This window comes from Osmerus eperlanus, chromosome 3, assembly GCF_963692335.1.
Source record: "Osmerus eperlanus chromosome 3, fOsmEpe2.1, whole genome shotgun sequence".
Lineage (NCBI taxonomy): Eukaryota > Metazoa > Chordata > Actinopteri > Osmeriformes > Osmeridae > Osmerus > Osmerus eperlanus.
The window spans coordinates 20,238,770-20,260,292 of NC_085020.1; the positions used below are offsets into that span (position 1 = coordinate 20,238,770).

At 54.6% G+C, this 21,523-nt stretch overlaps 1 protein-coding gene across 2 annotated transcripts in view; it reads left to right on the forward strand.

Annotated features, from left to right (window-relative positions):
* Positions 1–21,523, forward strand: part of LOC134017767 (FERM, ARHGEF and pleckstrin domain-containing protein 1) — a 52,345-nt gene that overhangs the window by 21,416 nt on the left and 9,406 nt on the right. The window contains exons 3-15 of one of the 2 annotated variants that reach the window (XM_062457761.1): positions 8,471–8,575; positions 8,675–8,717; positions 9,176–9,254; positions 10,123–10,220; positions 11,416–11,530; positions 13,649–13,796; positions 13,906–14,001; positions 14,247–14,413; positions 14,691–14,759; positions 14,873–14,948; positions 15,285–15,498; positions 20,694–20,872; positions 21,183–21,272. In XM_062457761.1, the coding sequence (XP_062313745.1) occupies positions 8,471–8,575; positions 8,675–8,717; positions 9,176–9,254; positions 10,123–10,220; positions 11,416–11,530; positions 13,649–13,796; positions 13,906–14,001; positions 14,247–14,413; positions 14,691–14,759; positions 14,873–14,948; positions 15,285–15,498; positions 20,694–20,872; positions 21,183–21,272 (1,479 nt within the window). Of the gene's footprint in view, positions 1–8,470; positions 8,576–8,674; positions 8,718–9,175; positions 9,255–10,122; positions 10,221–11,415; positions 11,531–13,648; positions 13,797–13,905; positions 14,002–14,246; positions 14,414–14,690; positions 14,760–14,872; positions 14,949–15,284; positions 15,499–20,693; positions 20,885–21,182; positions 21,273–21,523 lie in introns of both variants that reach the window. The other variant, XM_062457760.1, reaches the window with a different exon arrangement.

The window sequence follows — 21,523 nt, forward strand, 5'->3', positions numbered from 1 at the left end:
GACCCAATCTGAATGGGTTCATGTAGCTGTGTCCCACTACAGGTGTCCATTTCATGTCCCCAGAAAAACGTAAAGATGTGTGATCGAGCACACACACATACTGTATGTTATACCTCAATATCCCGCGCGCTTGGTGAACACGTCCATACAGGTCGTGAAAGGTGAAGGGCTTTTCTAATCCACTGTCCCAGCACGTCTAACCGCCGAGCAGAGTCCCCCAGCATGCTTCGGGTGGCCAACAGCCGTGAAAACAGACCGCCTGGCTTAAACATCAAAGAGGCAAGCGTGCCGTCGAGCTCTCGTTATCGGCGCTAATTGATGTTCTTGTGTGATAAGGGACGCGCATGTCTATCTGTAGGCATATTCTGACAGAAGCCTTGGGGACTGCACATCAACAGTCATGTCTTATTGTGTGGAAGTAAGAATGCTAATGTCGGCCTTATGTAGTCTAGTCGCGGAGGGGTTGGTGTTTGTTGTGGTAGCAGTGCATCTCACACAGTGTCGGTAATCCCAGGCTTTCAGTGGCCGGGCTGTGGAAACGAACCAGCATGGTGCCGGAATTTCAAGTGTGCTGGGAGGGATTGTGGGAAGGGGGGGAAGACGGCCGGTCTTCCAGCGAGCGCAGCTTCCTCACAAATACCCCAACCCCTCACTTTTATTTCCATGATCCCTTCAGTCAGTCATGTAGCTGCTTAAGATCCAGATGTACGCCGGAAACGGCGTCAAGGATAAAAATGCAGTATGGAAATATATTTTAAACAGGAGGAGATCAAATGCAGGAAATATCAGCCGTTTTATTTCTTTTTTTTCCCCCTCAATCTTTTTTTTTCATGATGTTCTGTGCCGTGTATTTTCCGCGGAAGAAGGGTGCAAACTGGAGCGGTTAAATCAATTGGCTTATTGCGCGGCCCCCAGATTAACAGCGGGGTGGGTCTGCTGCCAGCAGTGCTGCACTGCTAGCCTTTCAGCAGGGCTGCAGTCACAACAATACACTTAATTACACTTTATGGACAATCGATATGTGTCCCACTGTCCTCCTCACTGGACATTAAGCCCAGGCAGGGAGGCAGGGAGGCAGGGAGGCAGGGAGGCAGGGAGGCAGGGAGGCAGGGAGGGGTCTGCCCGGGGGTGGTTGGGGGAGCCGGCCACCCCCTCCTCTACCCCCCTCACCCCCTCCAGAATCCAGGGGATGATTCTGTCATGGTCATCCTCCTGGACCTATAGCGGACTTGGCCTGCAGTGACATAATGACTCTGACAGCTGTGGCAGGCTAACCCACATTGGCTGTGTGTCTGTTCCTCTGGCATTCTTCCCCAGTGCAGGCGGGGGGGTGGGCTGCGGGCGGGGGTGTGGGCTGGTGACGGGATGCGGGCAGAGCAGGCATCTTTATCTCTGGGCCCATTCATTCCAGCTTAGATACAGCAACCCATGCATTATATTTGACTAAACAGCATTAGATGCACATTAGGGTTTTCTATGGGCACTTATGGAAGCCCAGCACCATTTATTCCTAGACCATAACTGTAAGTTTTCACAGAGATGAAAGTAAAGCTCCGAGTCCCTATTCTGAGCACACACCCTGTGCCCAACACACACACACACACACACACACACACACACACACACACAGTTCACACTGCTGAGTTTTGGGGGGGATTGGTTGACAGGATTATCTGCCTCCAGCCTCCTCTCCCTCTCTAAGCCTGCAACACCTCCTGAATCTCAATGAAGAGCCACTCTGACCTGGTCTTCTCTGACACACACACACACACACACACACACACACACACACACACACACACACACACACACACACACACACACACACACACAGACATGCAGTACATACTACACACACATACATATGGTATATGTGTGTCCATGATAGCCGATGACATGCAGCAAAACGCTGTCAAGACAGCCACATGTCAAAACGCACGACGTGCCCATCCCCAGGACACCCATCGGGCTGCTCCCTGATCTCCTGCAGGCTGACATCCGGACACTTCTGGAAGGCTGTGCTTAACACAACAAGGCAGGGAAGGGGAACCCGAGCTCCAGTTCTCTCCCTCTCACATCTGTTTTCAATGAAGGCACCGCCGTGCATAACCTGAGAGGTTATGAATGTGCTCCTGTAGCCCCCGTCCTGCCATCTCACCAGGCCCGCCGCTTGCCCACAGTTACAGACATCAGTTAGTATGAAGATATGATATCTGCTACTTATTGAAGATCGGGATAGCTATCTGGTGTCTAACATTACCCTAGTTATATGGTAAGCTTGCATTAGGATGAGGAAGTCGTATTATTGCTGGGTTAGAATAAAAGGAACTGACTAGCGGGTGCTTTTCCTCCTGTCCTCTCCAATTTCTCGAGTCACCAGCCTCCACTGGTTTACAGATACAGTTTTATCTGCCCTCACAGGGACTTGCAGTGGTGAGTTGCTGTATGCTGGGGATCAGATGGCTGAGCGGTTAAGGAGTCGGGCTAGTAATCAGAAGGTCGCTGGTTCGATTCCCGGCCGTGTCAAATGACGTTGTGTCCTCGGGCAAGGCACTTCACCCTACTTGCCTCGGGGGAATGTCCCTGTACTTACTGTAAGTCGCTCTGGATAAGAGCGTCTGCTAAATGCCTAAATGTAAATGTAAATGTATACTGCTTCCTGGGTCGTCCCAGGCTAGCCTCAGTCACCCAGACTGGCTCACAACTCACGCGTGCTTGGAGGCTCTCGCGTCTAACCAGGAATGACTCCTCGGTGCTCTCTGAGCCTGTGGGATCATAAAATACATGTGTTGACCCCCCTCCCCGAAGGGGTCCACTTCACCGTGGGTGAAGTGGACCGTACCAATGTGTCCCTGGGGGGGTGCACTGTGGCGAGCTCACCTGACCTGACGGAGAGTGTCTGGAACATGAGTTTACTACTAGGCGGGGGGAGTGGTGGAGTGGTGGAGTGGAGTGGGGGGTTAGCTAGACTAACTAGCAACACAAGAAGCTGTGTAGACGAGCTGTCGTCCCTGTTTACCCCTCCACAGTCTTGACGAGGCAGGCTGCGGTTAGCGTAGCAAGCAGAGCCGCCCTCCGCCTCGGAGATGTAAACAACATCCTGTGAGGCCGTGTTCAAACTGGGCCAGACATGGCTGTGAGTTTCTGGCTGTCTGGCCCGGGCCTCCAGACAGCCGCGTCAGGGCAGGCCTGGGAGCTGCATGTGCTGTGGGAGCTGCCTGGACGGCTGCTGAGAGAGAGAGAGAGGCCTGAGGCTTCTGCTGGGTCCTCCTCTCCTCCTGACTCCTCCTGCTTCTTGGCTCCTCCTGCCTCCTCTTGGCTCCTCCTGCCTCCTCTTGTCTCCTCCCGACCCCTGACTCCTCCTGCCTCTTGGCTCCTCCTGCCTCCATCCTCCTCCGTCCTCTAGATCATGATAGAAATGTCAGCTGCCATGCGTGGTATTTGCTGATGTAGTGTGACCTTTCTGACGGGGGAGTGTGGCGCTGCCATGTGGAATGGAGCCAGAAATCATGCGTGGGTGACATGTGATTCAGCGTGTGTGTTTGTGTGTACGTACGGAACATGGGAGTGTGTGTGCTTGTGCCTGTATCCTTGAGTGCAGTGTGTCTGCAGAGAGTGCATGTACTCCATGTCTGCCGCACCCCTGTGTGAGTGAGTGAGTGTGTGTGTGTGTGTGTGTGCGTGCAGAGTGATTGCGGCGGCGTCCTCCTAGCTATCAATCATGATGACTCATTAATGGCGGGGGCTATCATTGTGTCGGTACTGCTCACAGATGGCAGGACTTCTGCTGCTTTTAATCACAGCCAGTCTCACTGTGTTACTGCCCTCATCCCTGCTTTACTGTGTTGCTGTCCTCATCCCTGCCTCTGTGTTACTGCCCTCATCCCTGCCTTACTGTGTTACTGCCCTCATCCCTGCCTTACTGTGTTACTGCCCTCATCCCTGCTTTACTGTGTTACTGCCCTCATCCCTGCCTTACTGTGTTACTGCCCTCATCCCTGCCTTACTGTGTTACTGCCCTCATCCCTGCTTTACTGTGTTACTGCCCTCATCCCTGCCTTACTCTGCTACTGCCCTCATCCCTGCTTTACTCTGCTACTGCCCTCATCCCTGCCTCTGTGTTACTGCCCTCATCCCTGCCTTACTGTGTTACTGCCCTCATCCCTGCTTTAATGTGTTACTGCCCTCATCCCTGCCTTACTGTGTTACTGCCCTCATCCCTGCTTTACTGTGTTACTGCCCTCATCCCTGCCGTACTCTGCTACTGCCCTCATCCCTGCTTTACTCTGCTACTGCCCTCATCCCTGCCTCTGTGTTACTGCCCTCATCCCTGCCTTACTGTGTTACTGCCCTCATCCCTGCCTTACTGTGTTACTGCCCTCATCCCTGCTTTACTGTGTTACTGCCCTCATCCCTGCCTTACTCTGCTTCTGCCCTCATCCCAGCCTTACTGTGTTACTGCCCTCATCCCTGCCTTACTCTGCTACTGCCCTCATCCCAGCCTTACTGTGTTACTGCCCTCATCCCTGCCTTACTCTGCTACTGCCCTCATCCCTGCCTTACTCTGCTACTGCCCTCATCCCTGCCTTACTGTGTTACTGCCCTCATCCCTGCCTTACTGTGTTACTGCCCTCATCCCTGCCTTACTCTGCTACTGCCCTCATCCCTGCCTTACTCTGCTACTGCCCTCATCCCTGCCTTACTCTGCTACTGCCCTCATCCCTGCCTTACTCTGCTACTGCCCTCATCCCTGCTTTACTGTGTTACTGCCCTCATCCCTGCCTTACTGTGTTACTGCCCTCATCCCTGCCTTACTCTGCTACTGCCCTCCTCCCAGCCTTACTCTGCTACTGCCCTCATCCTTGCCTTACTGTGTTACTGCCCTCTTCCCTGCCTTACTCTGCCACTGCGCTCATCCCTGGTCTAACTTCCACTCAGACTCTGGAATGAAAACTCTTCCTCCGTCTGAAGCCATGCCTCTCTTTGACGTTCGTGTTTCAGGGGATATTTATAAAATGCATGAGAACATGCAGACAACTTAGACGAGTAGAATATCTTCTCAGCAGAGCAACCGGGGATGGAAAATACCAGTTTCTCTTTCCATGGTGTGGTCTGATGCAGCTGGTGAAGTTTGGGGTGCAGCTGAACGTGCCTTACTGTGTTACTGCCCTCATCCCTGCCTTACTGTGTTACTGCCCTCATCCCTGCTTTACTGTGTTACTGCCCTCATCCCTGCCTTACTCTGCTACTGCCCTCATCCCTGCTTTACTCTGCTACTGCCCTCATCCCTGCCTCTGTGTTACTGCCCTCATCCCTGCCTTACTGTGTTACTGCCCTCATCCCTGCTTTAATGTGTTACTGCCCTCATCCCTGCCTTACTGTGTTACTGCCCTCATCCCTGCTTTACTGTGTTACTGCCCTCATCCCTGCCGTACTCTGCTACTGCCCTCATCCCTGCTTTACTCTGCTACTGCCCTCATCCCTGCCTCTGTGTTACTGCCCTCATCCCTGCCTTACTGTGTTACTGCCCTCATCCCTGCCTTACTGTGTTACTGCCCTCATCCCTGCTTTACTGTGTTACTGCCCTCATCCCTGCCTTACTCTGCTACTGCCCTCATCCCAGCCTTACTGTGTTACTGCCCTCATCCCTGCCTTACTCTGCTACTGCCCTCATCCCAGCCTTACTGTGTTACTGCCCTCATCCCTGCCTTACTCTGCTACTGCCCTCATCCCTGCCTTACTCTGCTACTGCCCTCATCCCTGCCTTACTGTGTTACTGCCCTCATCCCTGCCTTACTGTGTTACTGCCCTCATCCCTGCCTTACTCTGCTACTGCCCTCATCCCTGCCTTACTCTGCTACTGCCCTCATCCCTGCCTTACTCTGCTACTGCCCTCATCCCTGCCTTACTCTGCTACTGCCCTCATCCCTGCTTTACTGTGTTACTGCCCTCATCCCTGCCTTACTGTGTTACTGCCCTCATCCCTGCCTTACTCTGCTACTGCCCTCCTCCCAGCCTTACTCTGCTACTGCCCTCATCCTTGCCTTACTGTGTTACTGCCCTCTTCCCTGCCTTACTCTGCCACTGCGCTCATCCCTGGTCTAACTTCCACTCAGACTCTGGAATGAAAACTCTTCCTCCGTCTGAAGCCATGCCTCTCTTTGACGTTCGTGTTTCAGGGGATATTTATAAAATGCATGAGAACATGCAGACAACTTAGACGAGTAGAATATCTTCTCAGCAGAGCAACCGGGGATGGAAAATACCAGTTTCTCTTTCCATGGTGTGGTCTGATGCAGCTGGTGAAGTTTGGGGTGCAGCTGAACGTGTGTGTGTGTGTGTGTTGGCTCCTGTCCTCTCCCTTCAGCTCTGCTGAGGTCTGGGTTCCTCATCAGCCAGACTGCAGCACATGGAAACGGCTGCTTCTCTGGTGTGCTGCCCTCGACCCTGCTGGATGCAGCTACGCTGGAGAGAGAGGGGGGAGAGATATACAGCCACGCTGGAGAGAGGGGGAGAGAGATATACAGCCACGCTGGAGAGAGGGGGAGAGAGACATGCAGCCACGCTGCGGAGGGGGAGAGAGACATGCAACCACACTGGAGAGAGAGGGGGAGAGAGACATAGAGCCACACTGGAGAGAGAGGGGGAGAGAGACATGTAGCCACACTGGAGAGAGGGGGAGAGAGACATGCATCCACACTGGAGAGAGAGGGGGAAAGAGACATGCAGCCACACTGGAGAGAGAGGGGGAAAGAGACATGTAGCCACACTGGAGAGAGAGGAGGAACGAGACATGTAGCCACACTGGAGAGAGAGGGGGAGAGAGACATGTAGCCACACTGGAGAGAGGGGGAGAGAGACATGCATCCACACTGGAGAGAGAGGGGGAGAGAGACATGCATCCACACTGGAGAGAGGGGGAGAGAGACATGCATCCACACTGGAGAGAGAGGGGGAGAGAGACATGCATCCACACTGGAGAGAGGGGGAGAGAGACATGCATCCATACTGGAGAGAGAGGGGGAGAGAGACATGCATCCACACTAGAGAGAGAGGGGGAGAGAGACATGTAGCCACACTGGGGAGAGAGACATGCATCCACACTGGAGAGAGAGACGTACAGCCACGCTGGAGAGAGAGGGTTAGAGAGACGGAGTCGGGAGGGGAGGGGAGGGGACGGGACAAGGAGAGATGGGGGAGACATGACGGCTAGGGGAAGAGGGGGCATGGGGGAGAGAGAGGTAGATGGGGAGAGAGGGAGTACTGTACAGGGTTAATGGAGGATAGGGCAGGGTTCCAACAGAGAAAATAAAGAACATGACTTGACACAAGTTGACACCAGACATCCTATTCTGGGTGACCGGTGACGATTGTTCCATTAACAGTAAGAGGGTGTCCAGTAACTCATTCGATGCTAAACGGCTCGCGTTAGGCCCTCTTATTATCGGTTATTGGAGGGAGAGAGAATGGTCGCCAGGAACGGCGAAGACTCATTATCTAAGCCAGGAAGGAACAGTTAGCTATTGCTAGCTGAAAAACACAATTTGTTCTGCTCTGGTAAACACCAGGCAACATGGGGAGAAGCCTGGCTTCAAACCTCCCGACTCCCTTCCCCTCCGTCTCTCTGCGGCCCTAACCCTAACCCCTGGAAGTCTCCTCACCGGAGACAGGCTGTGAATGCCGTCGCTGGCATCCCTTTGTGCCTTTTTTAAAGGACGAGGTCTTTACCCCTCTCCGGCGGCAGGGCGGCTAACCGGAGGTTTCCAGGGTGCTTTGGCTGCGTTAGGAGCCCTGGGAAAGAACCCGTCGGGGATGGGACTGCCAGATGAGTCAGACTTCACGGGGTGGGGTGGGGGGGTAGGTAGTGGGGGGGTAGGTAGTGGGGGGGGGAGGTAGGGGGCTCCTAGGTGAGTCCGACTGTGCCTGTGGATCAGCTTCAAAGGCTGCTGGGACATCGTCAGTCCAGTCGCAACGCTGGGAACCCAGAACAAAGTCCTACTCTCATCCCCCCCCCCTCGCCTTTAGATACAGCCTGGAGGGGGGGAGGGCGGAGGGCGGAGGGCGGAGGGCGGAGGGCGGAGGGCGGAGGGCGGAGGGCGGAGGGCGGAGGGGGGAGGGGGGAGGGCGGAGGTAGCAGTGGGCTGTGAACTGAACCTGGGAGGGGAGGTTAGTGAACCAGTGGAATGCCATCCCGCCGTAGTTGCCGTCCGTCCATGCGTTCAGCCAGCGTCTCCCCAGAACCGAACTGCGCAATGGTCATGGTTGATGCTTATCTTTGGTTAAGGGCCAACTGCCAGTCAGTCATCAATGTCTTTTGGAGATACAGATTTGGTCATCGTAATGTATTTGGACCCTGAGGAGTGTTGGCATATCTGACATGGCATCCTGATGGATAGGACTGACTTAATTACAGAAAGCGCAAACGCTCTTCTTGACCTTTAACCCCTGTCTTGTTGTTCTTGTTCCACAGCTCCGTGCCTCGGGCAAGGTTCTGTTTGACCTTGTGTGCTCCCACCTCAACCTCATCGAGGGCGACTACTTTGGTTTGGAGTTTCACGACCATCGCAAGATGAATGTGAGTTCAAGCGCAAGATCCCCTTTTCACCGCACGCCGCCTTCGAGTCTTCTCGCGGTTCTGACGAGGGTCAAATGTGTTTTGTTTTTCTTTACAAAGGTCTGGCTGGATCTCCTGAAGCCAATCATGAAGCAACTCAGACGTAAGTAAACTGCTAGAAGCTTCTATGCTGCTGGCCGGGTCGAAGTCGAAATGAGCTTGAGCTAATATAGTAAGACGAGCACATGAAAATGGAGACAGCCAGCAGACTTGTGGGGAAGATTAAGTGGTCTCTTGTGACCACACTTAATCAGACACACACACACACACACACACACACACAGCAAACCGTCTTTCTTCATGTCTAAGGCTCTGTTGTCAAAGTTTTACATTTTGAGTCATAAAACATCAGTCTTGTGTTGGGAAGGCCATGAAAGGCTCACAAAAAGGACTTGTCTGGAATAAGAGCTGAAAATACAATGACCTCATTGGTTAGTGTGAGGACATGATGGAAAAACCACAGAAGTTGAGATGTTTATCCAGACTGCATGACGTTTTACATGACAGCAGATGTGGTGTGTAGGCGGTTCATATGCGTGTCTTGTGGTCTCGTGCTTCCAGGACCCAAACACACGGTCCTGAGGTTCGTGGTCAAGTTCTTTCCTCCAGACCACGCCCAGTTACTGGAGGAACTCACCAGGTAAGAGACTGGACTGGAGACTGTTCTGTACACTGCAGTCAGTCAGCACATATTTTGCTCCATTAGAGTAAGTCATTCTCAGGTCAGGTGTGTGCGTGTGTATGCGTGTCGAAGGGAGTCATGTGTTCTAGCCCTGCTTATGTCATGTTTTTCTGATTTCTGTGTGGCAGTTCTGGCTGCACATTGTAATTCATACAGATTATTTACATTTAGTCATTTAGCAGACGCTCTTATCCAGAGCGACTTACAAAAAGTACAGGGACATTCCCCCCGAGGCAAGTAGGGTGAAGTGCCTTGCCCAAGGACACAACGTCATTTGGCACGGCCAGGAATCGAACCGGCAACCTTCTGATTAATAGCCCTATTCCCTAACTGCTCAGCCATCTGATTCCCCTTCATGATTTTGATCATTAATCACAGTAATCAAGGGATTGTTTACGCTTTGATCCAACTGTTTCTGTGACGAGCGTTTGACACGACAGTTCTGTATCATCACCACATGCCGCACATACAGCTGTACGCTACACAGGCAAAACCCCGCAGAGCAATTAGCTAATTTATGAGTCAGTCCAGGGTATGTCACAGACGTGTAGATGTCACAAAAGTGCATCTTACAAACAACAGATGACTGTTCGAACTCCGTCCCTGTGGTTGCTTTGATCTTCTTGTGTAGAACAGGCCTGGATGCTGTTGTGGTGTATAACCGGCCTGGATGCTGTCCTTGTGTAGAACAGGCCTGGATGCTGTTGTGGTGTAGAACAGGCCTGGATGCTGTCCTGGTGTATAACCGGCCTGGATGCTGTCCTGGTGTAGAACAGGCCTGGATGCTGACCTGAGTCACTCTCCTTCTGTGGTTCTTCCCCGGCAGGTACCTGTTTGCCCTGCAGGTCAGGCAGGATCTGGCCTGTGGACGACTGACCTGCAACGACAGTAGCGCCGCCCTGCTGGTCTCCAACATCATCCAGTGTAAGTGTTCATGATGTTGACTGGTATTCATTCAGCTCACGCTGTCGAACTCTTGATTGTCAGTCTGACTCTCTATCTCCGAGCTAGACTTATCCTCACCTGTTTTTCGTGGCTGTCTGTCAGACACACACACACACACATACACCTACACACGTACAACATACGCATACAACACACATCAGAGTCAACGGAGCAGATAACTAGGAAAGCACATGATGTTGTTGATGCAGAACCATATTCAAACTGTGTCAGAAAAGATTCTGCATCCTGCGTCGGGAATCTGTGTGTTGCCATGGATACCTCTCTGTCTCCTCTCTGGGCGCTCGTGTGTGGAGAATGAGCAAACATGTCCGCACCCTGCCCAGAAACTCTCGCTCTCGCTCTCTCTCTCGCTCTCTCTCAAACCTCCTGACACCATAGTGATCTGTCAGACTTACAGAATATTATCTGTGGTGAGGATGCAGTATATCTCAGTTCTGTAGAGTTATCTGTTCTATTTTAGGGATGCATGCAAATGTTGAGAATTTATATCTGATTAGAGGCTTGGATTCACACCCTGCGCTGTGCCATGTGATCTCCTGTCCTCTCCTGGGCCCTGTGATAACCTGTCCTCTCCTGGGCCCTGTGATAACCTGTCCTCTCCTGGGCCCTGTGATAACCTGTCCCCTCCTGGGCCCTGTGATCTCCTGTCCTCTCCTGGGCCCTGTGATAACCTGTCCCCTCCTGGGCCCTGTGATAACCTGTCCTCTCCTGGGCCCTGTGATAACCTGTCCCCTCCTGGGCCCTGTGATCTCCTGTCCTCTCCTGGGCCCTGTGATAACCTGTCCCCTCCTGGGCCCTGTGATAACCTGTCCTCTCCTGGGCCCTGTGATAACCTGTCCTCTCCTGGGCCCTGTGATAACCTGTCCTCTCCTGGGCCCTGTGATAACCTGTCCCCTCCTGGGCCCTGTGATAACCTGTCCCCTCCTGGGCCCTGTGATAACCTGTCCCCTCCTGGGCCCTGTGATAACCTGTCCTCTCCTGGGCCCTGTGATAACCTGTCCCCTCCTGGGCCCTGTGATAACCTGTCCTCTCCTGGGCCCTGTGATAACCTGTCCCCTCCTGGGCCCTGTGATAACCTGTCCCCTCATGGGCCCTGTGATAACCTGTCCCCTCCTGGGCCCTGTGATAACCTGTCCTCTCCTGTGCCGTACAGCTGAGATCGGGGACTTTGAGGAGAGCCAGTGTCGGTCGCACCTCCTCAACAACAACTACATTCCAGACCAAATGGCCCTGATTGATAAGATCATGGAGTTCCACTCCAAGAATGTGTGAGTAGCTCTGTGTTGTCTGGGACCCTGGCATGTGTGGAGGGGTTATTCCACTCTGCTCTCAGTTGGAAAGGGGCCGTAAACAGACCTTTTACATGTCCCAGGGGAATGGTTCATGTCCAGGTGACACGATCAGGAAAGCATGCCAATGAATGGAGCATTTCTCCTGCAATCCCCCATCATGTTTAGACAAGGCAAAGTAGGGTTCTGTTAAATGGTGCCTTAGGGGAATTGTGGGTGTGAATGTTTTACTGCTTTATCAAACAATAATTCCCACACACACACAGACACAAAAACTAAACAAAAATATCTGGAAGTTAGAGTAACTAGAACTGTTTGCTGATGAACATACCCCTACCTGGAAGGGTAAGACCTGGGATTCTTCTGGTCATGTTTACCTTTGACAGGCTAACGGCAGGCAACAGATTCTTGGCCTCACCCTGCCTCTCCCCAGCACCCTGCCTCTCACCCTGCCTCTCCCCAGCACCCTGCCTCTCACCCTGCCTCTCCCCGGCCCCCTGCCTCTCACCCTGCCTCTCCCCAGCACCCTGCCTCTCACCCTGCCTCTCCCCAGCACCCTGCCTCTCACCCTGCCTCTCCCCAGCACCCTGCCTCTCACCCTGCCTCTCCCCAGCACCCTGCCTCTCACCCTGCCTCTCCCCAGCACCCTGCCTCTCACCCTGCCTCTCCCCGGCCCCCTGCCTCTCACCCTGCCTCTCCCCAGCACCCTGCCTCTCACCCTGCCTCTCCCCAGCACCCTGCCTCTCACCCTGCCTCTCCCCAGCACCCTGCCTCTCACCCTGCCTCTCCCCAGCACCCTGCCTCTCACCCTGCCTCTCCCCAGCACCCTGCCTCTCACCCTGCCTCTCACCCTGCCTCTCCCCAGCACCCTGCCTCTCACCCTGCCTCTCACCCTGCCTCTCACCCTGCCTCTCACCCTGCCTCTCCCCAGCACCCTGCCTCTCACCCTGCCTCTCCCCAGCACCCTGCCTCTCACCCTGCCTCTCCCCAGCACCCTGCTTCTCACCCTGCCTCTCCCCAGCACCCTGCCTCTCACCCTGCCTCTCCCCAGCACCCTGCCTCTCACCCTGCCTCTCCCCAGCACCCTGCCTCTCACCCTGCCTCTCACCCTGCCTCTCCCCAGCACCCTGCCTCTCACCCTGCCTCTCCCCAGCACCCTGCCTCTCACCCTGCCTCTCCCCAGCACCCTGCCTCTCACCCTGCCTCTCCCCAGCACCCTGCCTCTCACCCTGCCTCTCACCCTGCCTCTCCCCAGCACCCTGCCTCTCACCCTGCCTCTCACCCTGCCTCTCCCCAGCACCCTGCCTCTCACCCTGCCTCTCCCCAGCACCCTGCCTCTCACCCTGCCTCTCACCCTGCCTCTCCGGCACTTTCCCTTAATCATCACACTTCTCATGTGCCAGATCTGCTCTACTGGGAACCTCAGTGGATGGGTTCCACACACACACATGCACACACACACACGGAAACATGCTGACTCACACACGCATGCACTCCGTTGTACACTGAAACACAGACACCCTCACTTCTTTCTCCAAGCGTCCCTGTTGATGCACACCGGCTCAGAACTTCAGCCAGTGCCGACCCCATCCTCACCCCCACAGCCCAGAACTGAAGGCCCAGGGAGACTTATTAAAGAGGCCCTGGTAGATTCCCCCCCGCCCACCCTCCCCTTTTTTCCAATAATGACTGTAACCACTATTCTTCTGGCCGGGCGCCAAGCCCAGAGTTAAATCTCTAATCAAGTAGTGCACACAGGAAGCGGGAACGATTTTCCTCATAAGAATTAAGGAAGTTGGAATGTGTCGTTTTCTTTTCTTTTTTTTACAACCTCACTACTGTCAGCTGAATGTAAATGTGTGCTGGAGCTAGGCCCTTACCTCAATCCTAGTTAACATATTAATATATCTATTGAAGGATGATTGACAGTGAGGTATAATCTCTGTGTAGCACCAGTAGTGTTACAAGTGGAAACTTGTAATGTTACCGGTTCAACAATCTAGTAGACCTGTACTGCAGTATAGTACTGTCGTCTGTTTCCAGTACCTTATTTTGATGGAGTTCGAGACTGGTCAGTAACCCAGGATGTGTTATCAGGGGTCAGACACCGGCGGAGTCCGACTTTCAGCTGCTGGAGGTAGCCCGCAGGCTGGAGATGTACGGGGTACGACTGCACCCCGCCAAGGACCGCGAGGGCACCAAGCTGAGCCTGGCCGTGGCGCACACAGGGGTGCTGGTCTTTCAGGTGAGCCGGAGGTCCCTGGAGGGCGGCCGGATGGCGCGGCGCTCGTGGCCCATGTGTCTGGCGTCTCCACGCGTCGTCTCTTAAGCGCGTTGGTTGTTTCCCTCCGCAGGGACACACTAAGATCAACGCCTTCAACTGGTCCAAGGTGCGCAAGCTGAGCTTCAAGAGGAAGCGTTTCCTCATCAAGCTGAGGCCAGACCTGAATGTGAGTCACCTCACCAGATCCTAGGGAAACCTTCCATTCATATAGAGACTAATGAGCAATAATGGGGGATATAGATAAAGCTCAGTGGTTAGAGCATTTGACTGTAGATCGGGAGGTCACAGGTTCGAATCCCCCCTCTCCCTGTCTTTTATTGCTTTGGATAAAAGCATCTGCTGAATGAATACATACAACACTAAGAATCTTTCCACAATAACATGAGCGTTGCCTCTCCTGCGCCTCCACAGAAGAGCTCCTACCAGGACACGCTGGAGTTCCTCATGGCCAGCCGGGACTGCTGCAAGGTGTTCTGGAAGATCTGCGTGGAGTACCACGCCTTCTTCCGCCTCTTCGAGGAGCCCAAGCCCAAACCCAAGCCCGTCATCTTCACCAGGGGCTCCTCCTTCAGATTCAGGTAACCAGGGCTGTAAAGCAGGCCTCTGTAAAGCGGGCCTCTGCAAAGCGGGCCTCTGCAAAGCGGGCTTCTGTAAAGCAGGCCTCTGTAAAGCAGCGTATCCAAGGACCAGAGATGGGAGCTCTAATGAAGGACCGCTGGCTCTCCGAATCTCATTTCAACTGTCACCTAGACAAGTCTGCTGCCACTTATCACTAACCTCCTCCTCCTCACTAACTTCCTCCTCCTCACTAACCTCCTCCTCCTCACTAACCTCGTCCTCTGTGACTCTCTGCAGCGGGCGAACCCAGAAGCAGGTGATTGATTACGTGAAGGAGTCCGAGTTCAAGAAGATCCCCTTCGAAAGGTAAGAGTCTCGATCGGTTTTCAGTCGCTGACGAAAGCAGCCTTTTTTTCTATCGCTCCGACAGGAGCCGTCGGCTACATAACACACCTGCCTGTCACCGTGTCTCCCCACAGGAAACACAGCAGGGTCCAACACAACAGCCGGCTCTCTCCCCTGCCTTCCCCACGCCGACCAGATGTGCCAAAAGAAGTCAGTGTCTCCATCAGCCTTGCCGTCCACGTAGAGGCCATTAGAGGCTTGAGTGCTTAATGAAGCCTGATAGCCAGCCCTGTGTGTCTTCCTTTATGTAGAGGGAAGCCGATGAGAGCGTAATTGTAGTGTCTAAATGGCCCTTGGTGAGCAAAGCACAATGACTCTGAGTGTTCTAACCCGCCGTGTCCCCATCCCCCCCCTGCCTCCGTCTGTCTCCCCCCCGACTCGGTCTGCCTCCGTGTCTTTCCCTCCCTGCCCCTCCCTGCCTTTGCCTCTGACCTCCCCACCTCTCCCTCTGATCTCCCTGCCTCTCTCTGCCTCTGATCTCCCCAGACCGTGAGCAGCGCCCCTGCCGAGAGGCTGGACACGCCCCCCCGCCGCCACTGGAAGGAGTCCGTGCTGGTGAGCGCCGAGGACCGCTCGGCCCTCGGGCCCCGCCCTAGCCCCAGCCCCAGCCCCGCCTCCCAGAGGAACGGACGCGAGGACCAGCCAATCCCCGGAGAGGACGCCCCGGGGCCCACCAGACAGCCGGATCATCTGAACCCAGGTCCTGCCCGGGGACTCAGGGCCAACAGCTCCTCCATCCCCTACATCGACTGCAGTGACGTAGATAACCAGTACCAGTATGACGTGGGCAAGAGCAGGGGTCAGGGTAGTGAGGGTCTAAGGGGGGAGGTGTGCGTGCAGGCAGCAGGGGGGGTGAACGGGGCTTGGCCCCCCCAGCAGGAGCTCTTTACGGGTAGGATGAGGTCCAGGGAGGTGACCCCTTCCCCGAAGACTCCACTCGGCGTCAGCCGCGGTCTGGATGACCCGTCCAGCCCGCCGTACTACGCCCACCCTCTCCACAGCCCCGCGCTGGGCGAGGAGGCGAGGGGTGCGAGCAGCCCGCTAGGGCTACGTCACGCGGCCAAAAGCCCCGGCCCCGCGGTGAGCGTCTCCCATAGGACGGCCTCGCTCAGCCACGCCGAGCAGAACGGCCACGGCTCCGCCCCCCCGTGCTGGGACAACAGGGGCTTTAACGCCTGGGGGGCAGGGCGTCGGGACGAGGGCCTATCCCACGCCGCCGGCTCCTCCCCCACGGTGAGCAGGAAGCTCCAGAACGTGCGGCACCGCTCCGACGGTGACCCGTCGCTACCAACCGGCTCCGCCCACGAGCCCCGGGCCGTCCTGTCCCGCAGCGAGCGTGCGGCCGCTCTGGAGCGCCGCATGCTGGCCAATGGGCTGTCGGCGCCCGGCCAGCCCCGCCTCGGCCCCGCGCAGAGGCGCTACGGCGGGCGGGGCAGCGCCCACCACATCGGGGCGGTCCAGATGACCGACGGCTCCGCCAGCAGCGGCTCCGAGTCCAGCGACTCGGAGGCGGAGGGCAGAGGGGTTACCGGGGGTTACGCCCCGGGCTACGGTCACGCCGTCCTGGCCGCCTCCCCCGCCCTGCCCAGGAACACGTTCTCCTTCGGCAGTCTCCAGCTGGACGAGGAGATGGGCGAGGAGGGCTGCCTGGCCTTAAGTGACGAGGACGGGGCGCAGGTGTTCAGCTGTTAAGGCCAGCCTCGGAGGCCAGCTCCGGAATAACGTGCCGTTTTGGCAGACGCTTTGAATCCAAAGCGACGTACGGGGGGTGGGATTTGAACCCGAGACCTCTCGATCAGCTGTGAATTGCTCTACCTCTGAGCTGAACCCTGGACTGGAGGTCGGGTGGAGGTGGGGGTTACTGGTGGGTCGGCCATGCCCAGCGTCTGCCTGTGAACCTGGGATCATGCTCAGGAGGTCCGAGCTTCTGAGCACCATTCATGCCCCACCCCCTCAGACGGCAGGGGGGTCGGCTAGAGCTTGGCCAGCACCTCGGGTGTCCTCTGCCCTTTAGGAAGAGAGTAGGATGGGGGGAGGAGAGAGAGTACTGTACTCTGTACCGTACAAGGAGAATGAACCCTTCCCCTTCCGATTTACACAGTCTCTGTGTTTGCTCCTGTTGATCAGACAGAGACGGACAGACAGAGGGAGACGGACAGACAGAGGGAGACGGACAGACAGAGGGAGACGGACAGACAGAGGGAGACGGACAGACAGAGGGAGACGGACAGACAGAGGGAGACGGACAGACAGAGGGAGACGGACAGACAGAGGGAGACGGACAGACAGAGGGAGACGGACAGACAGAGGGAGACGGACAGACAGAGGGAGACGGACAGACAGAGGGAGACGGACAGACAGAGGGAGACGGACAGACAGAGGGAGACGGACAGACAGAGGGAGACGGACAGACAGAGGGAGACGGACAGACAGAGGGAGACGGACAGACAGAGGGAGACGGACAGACAGAGGGAGACGGACAGACAGAGGGAGACGGACAGACAGAGGGAGACGGACAGACAGAGGGAGACGGACAGACAGAGAACGTTTATAGTGCCAAGTCATCTTGAACAAGCGAGAGCATACGAATGATGAGAGAGCTCTGGACAGACCTGGATCCTTACTAATGTGATGGACGGGAGACGAGGGAGTCGGATTTGTCGAGTTGCATGTTCCTCGTCACTTATCCCCACGCTCAGAGCGGAGCCTACGGTCGATTGTTCTAGATGGATGGACTGCTGGGCTGAACTCAGTCAAATGCCTTCGTTTATTGTCCCACAGGGGAAACATATATCACACACACAGCAGTCCATTCTCTGAGTAGTGGACAGTATTGTACACTGTAACATGTACGTGTACCGTTTTTCTAATCGCTGATATACTTGTCGTAGACGGATTTTAATAGACCTTTAGAGGAAGCGAAGGTGATTCCGGAGGGACATTTCCTGCTATTGTTCATTGTTGTGTATGATGTGCTGTGGCATCAATTGTTTTAATCCAATATTTATGGAGTTACTTAGCGTATTGGCTCTATGCCTTGTTTATACTGGGCAGACGCTACCTGGCTTGTTTCCGTAGCGATAGTAGTGCTAGCAAAGGCCTGTGTTTGTGTAAGTCTGTTGGGTGCTAACAGGACCTCTAGAATGGTCCACAGCACCCATACTCCCAACTCATGTTTACATGAATTCCTGGTCCACACTGCGGGCCTAGGTCTTGGTAATTGTCACTGTGTATTCACTAGTGGTACAGTAGGCCAACCGCCGAACTATTTTATATCTTGTCATAAGAGGATTATTGAAGCAGCCTCCTAATCCAAACCCTAAGGGCACGATTCTCAACCAGAAGTGGAACACATGTATCATTGGAGTGTGAGAGGGAACTTGGAGAAGCGCTGGTTCAGCCAATCTACCACGAGCAGCTCTTGTGCCCCAGGCAGGCAGTTTTCCACCGTTACACCTTGCTGTCCCATTTCTATCTTTTATTTTTGTTACTTTTTATTTTTGTGTGCAAACAGTGTTGGGTTTTGCCTAGCTTGCGAGTTTGCCCTGTCTGCAAGTTAGCAAATCTTTGAAATGCTTTTTTGTTTTTGTTTTCTGGCTCGTCCATTTTTTTGCTTCCTTCTTCATTGTCATGTTTGTGATTCTTTGCTGCCTGTTATTTCGATAAGGGTAACTCTGTCCACATTATCACAATGCTTTTATTTTTTCTTCTCAAAATTCCTTTGTCTGATGTAATCACTGTTTGTGTCCTGTCGGCATGCACTGGAAGTTGTTTAGTGTGTTTCCTTCTGCATGCATGTCCACCTGCTACTGTACTGTCCCCGTGTTTTACTGCTCTGTCACTTCCTGTCTGAAGAGGAAGAGGGGTTCGGATGGCTTCTCTGTGATGCAGTGATCCTGGCGACTACATGCAGAGGATGTAGAGGTCTGGACGAGGGCGGGGATAGGTTGTTACCTAGGGAACCCAGGATGATGTAATCTAGGGAACCCAGGATGACAGTTCCCCCGGAGGATAGAACCTAGGAAAGGGACAGGAATGTAGAAGCAGGCTCCGGTGTGTGTGTGTGTGTGTGCGCGTGTGTGAAAGGCAGTTTAAGGGCAACCCCGCAAAAAAGCCTCCAATATCATCCATCACTGTCACTGCAGATGCTGTGGGTCGCTGAGAAAGTTTTAACACTGATGGTTAGGAGATATTACTTATGTATTATGTAGCTCCGTTCCCTTATGAATTATTCCCAAAATGTTTCGTACGGCCTCCAAAATTACTTATGGATCGCTCGGTCTGATACAGCACTCTCCCTTTTTAAAAATGGCAATGGTTGTCGAGGAAACCGACTCCAGAAGGGACTCGAGGCTGCATGTTTCCGTGTGGATGGATGGATGGAGGTGAGGTGAGGTGAGGATGGGGTGCTGGGAGAGGACTGCGTGTGGCTGGATCACTGCATCAGAGGTGTAACCTGACGGGCGCACCAAACACGGCTCTGCGGCGATGGGCTCCACACTCCCAGGTGAACCTGGGCCTTCGGTGTCGCCGAGAACATTCGAAACGTCCGGTATCTACCAGAATCCGTAACGCAACTAGTTGTTGTGCCGTTCTCCCTCACACTGCCAGCCTTCCGTCGCAGATCCTTCAGACGTGATTGTTTGTGCACCACCGGTGTCATTCTAGCGACTGTTTAATCCCTGCATGTCTGATGAGGTTAACCCAGGGCTAAGGCATGGTGTTTAGGTGTCCTGTCCTCATGTCTGTGTCACATTCTTAATCAGGCAGAATCAGACGTCAAAACATCGAGACATTACTCTTTCTGACGCTAAAGCACACAGAAATCAATATGAGATGTCTTTGTTATACTGTATACTGACATGAGCTGCAGTCTGGTGTTGTGGCCCCATGCCGGGCTCTCTCCTGTTCCAGCACCCCCCCCCCCTGCTGAGAGACTCACTCTCTAACACTGTATACGGTTGTGCACTATCAATAGAGTCAATAAAGTTGACCTTTTTATCAAGCGGGCTTCCGTCGTCATCTTTTCAAAGACCTCAGCGTCACCTCGTGCTAGCTGCTAGCCCCCCCCCCCCCCCCCCCCGCCGTACTCCCCCCCCCCACCCCTCCCTGTAGTCCTCCAGACCGGATGTGGGTGCGTTCCATGCCTGTGAAGTGTGTTGTCCGCCGACCCTTGGTGTGTTGTCTCGTGTGTCTCTCCGGTTCTCCGTGGTTCCCCCCTCTTGTAGCCTGTAGTGGTGCCCATCTCGACCAGCTCGTTCTGGGCCTTGTTGTGTTCATGTCCTCGGTGGTGTTATCAGATGATGGAGACAGTGGTGGGCAAGTATGCTGTCTGCCGCTCGCAGGCAAAGTGTCATGATGTAGGTTACTTCTCTTAGGCACCCTGCTTACAGTAGCTAAACAGCTGTGTGTGTGTGTGTGTGTGGTAGATGGCTAGGTAGCTAGCAGGACCAACCCAGACATGAGCAGCAGATCAGAGCTGTCTGGACAGGAGAGTGAGTCATAACTGTGTGTCTGGGTGCTGCCAACTAGCTGCAGGCTAGGCCAACACTAGAGCTCATTCCACTTACATGCTGCAAATTGAGGAGCTTCGCGCTGCTTATTCAGCACTAACCAGTGCTTTTCTCTCCCTTTCTCCCTCGCTGTTTCTCTCTGTCACATTTTCTTTTCTTTCTCCCCCGTCCAACTTTCCCTCTCTCTCTCTCTCTCTCTCTCTCTCTCTCTCTCTCTCTCTCTCTCTCTCTCTCTCTCTCTCTCTCTCTCTCTCTCTCTCTCTCTCTCTCTCTCTCTCTCTCTCTCTCTCTCTCTCTCTCTCTCTCTCTCTCTCTCTCTCTCTCTCTCTCTCTCTCTCTCTCTCTCTCTCTCTCTCTCTCTCTCCCCCCCCCCCCCCCACAGGCGTGGTGTCTAACAGCCCCCACCTCTCCGCCTCCTCGGGGACGTCCCAGTGTCTGGTCAACGGAGGGCAGAGGCCGGGCGAGCACGCGGGCCACAGTCCGGACGGGCGGCAGCCCTCGCCCCTCACCAGCCCCCTGCTCCACGACGCCGGCAGCGTCCGCACCGACGACGAGGACGAGGTTCGCAGGAAGGTTTGTGCTCCGGGCGCGGTTTCGAACCCGCAGACTGGAGTCCTGTGCCGTCGGTTCCCTCCCTGTTCATGGGAATAGCACAGGCAAGAAGTAGACCTAGATTACCTGGCCTAAATAACCCTCCGCAGGGACTAGCGCTGTGTACCTCCGACCAGCCCCGCTGATAGAACTGGGTTAGACAATATCTCAGACCGCAGAAGAGATGGAGGCTCATATCACAGAGAATGAATACACCCCCCAGAGGAAGCGTGGCGATCTGCTCTCGACTAAAGTGTGTCCTTGTCCCCTCTCGCTGCAGAGGTTCCCTACTGACCGGGCCTACTTCATCGCCAAGGAGTTGCTGACAACAGAGAGGACCTATCTGAAGGACCTGGAGGTGGTGACTGTGGTAAGGCCCGCCAGAGGATATCCCTCCGCCAAGTCAGTTAACTGCTGTTCAGTTAACTTTCCCCCCCCCTCTGCTGTTCTCTGGGCAGAAACATTGATTATTCCAGCTAGCTGCTGCACAACAGAGCCTGCTATTGGCATAACACACACAGAGAACCAGGGCAGTTGTGCTACTGGGATATTTTAAACAGGTGGGCCTCGAGTTTGTCAGTTATTCTCCCTCAAGGCTCCATCGCAGATGGAGACACGGCT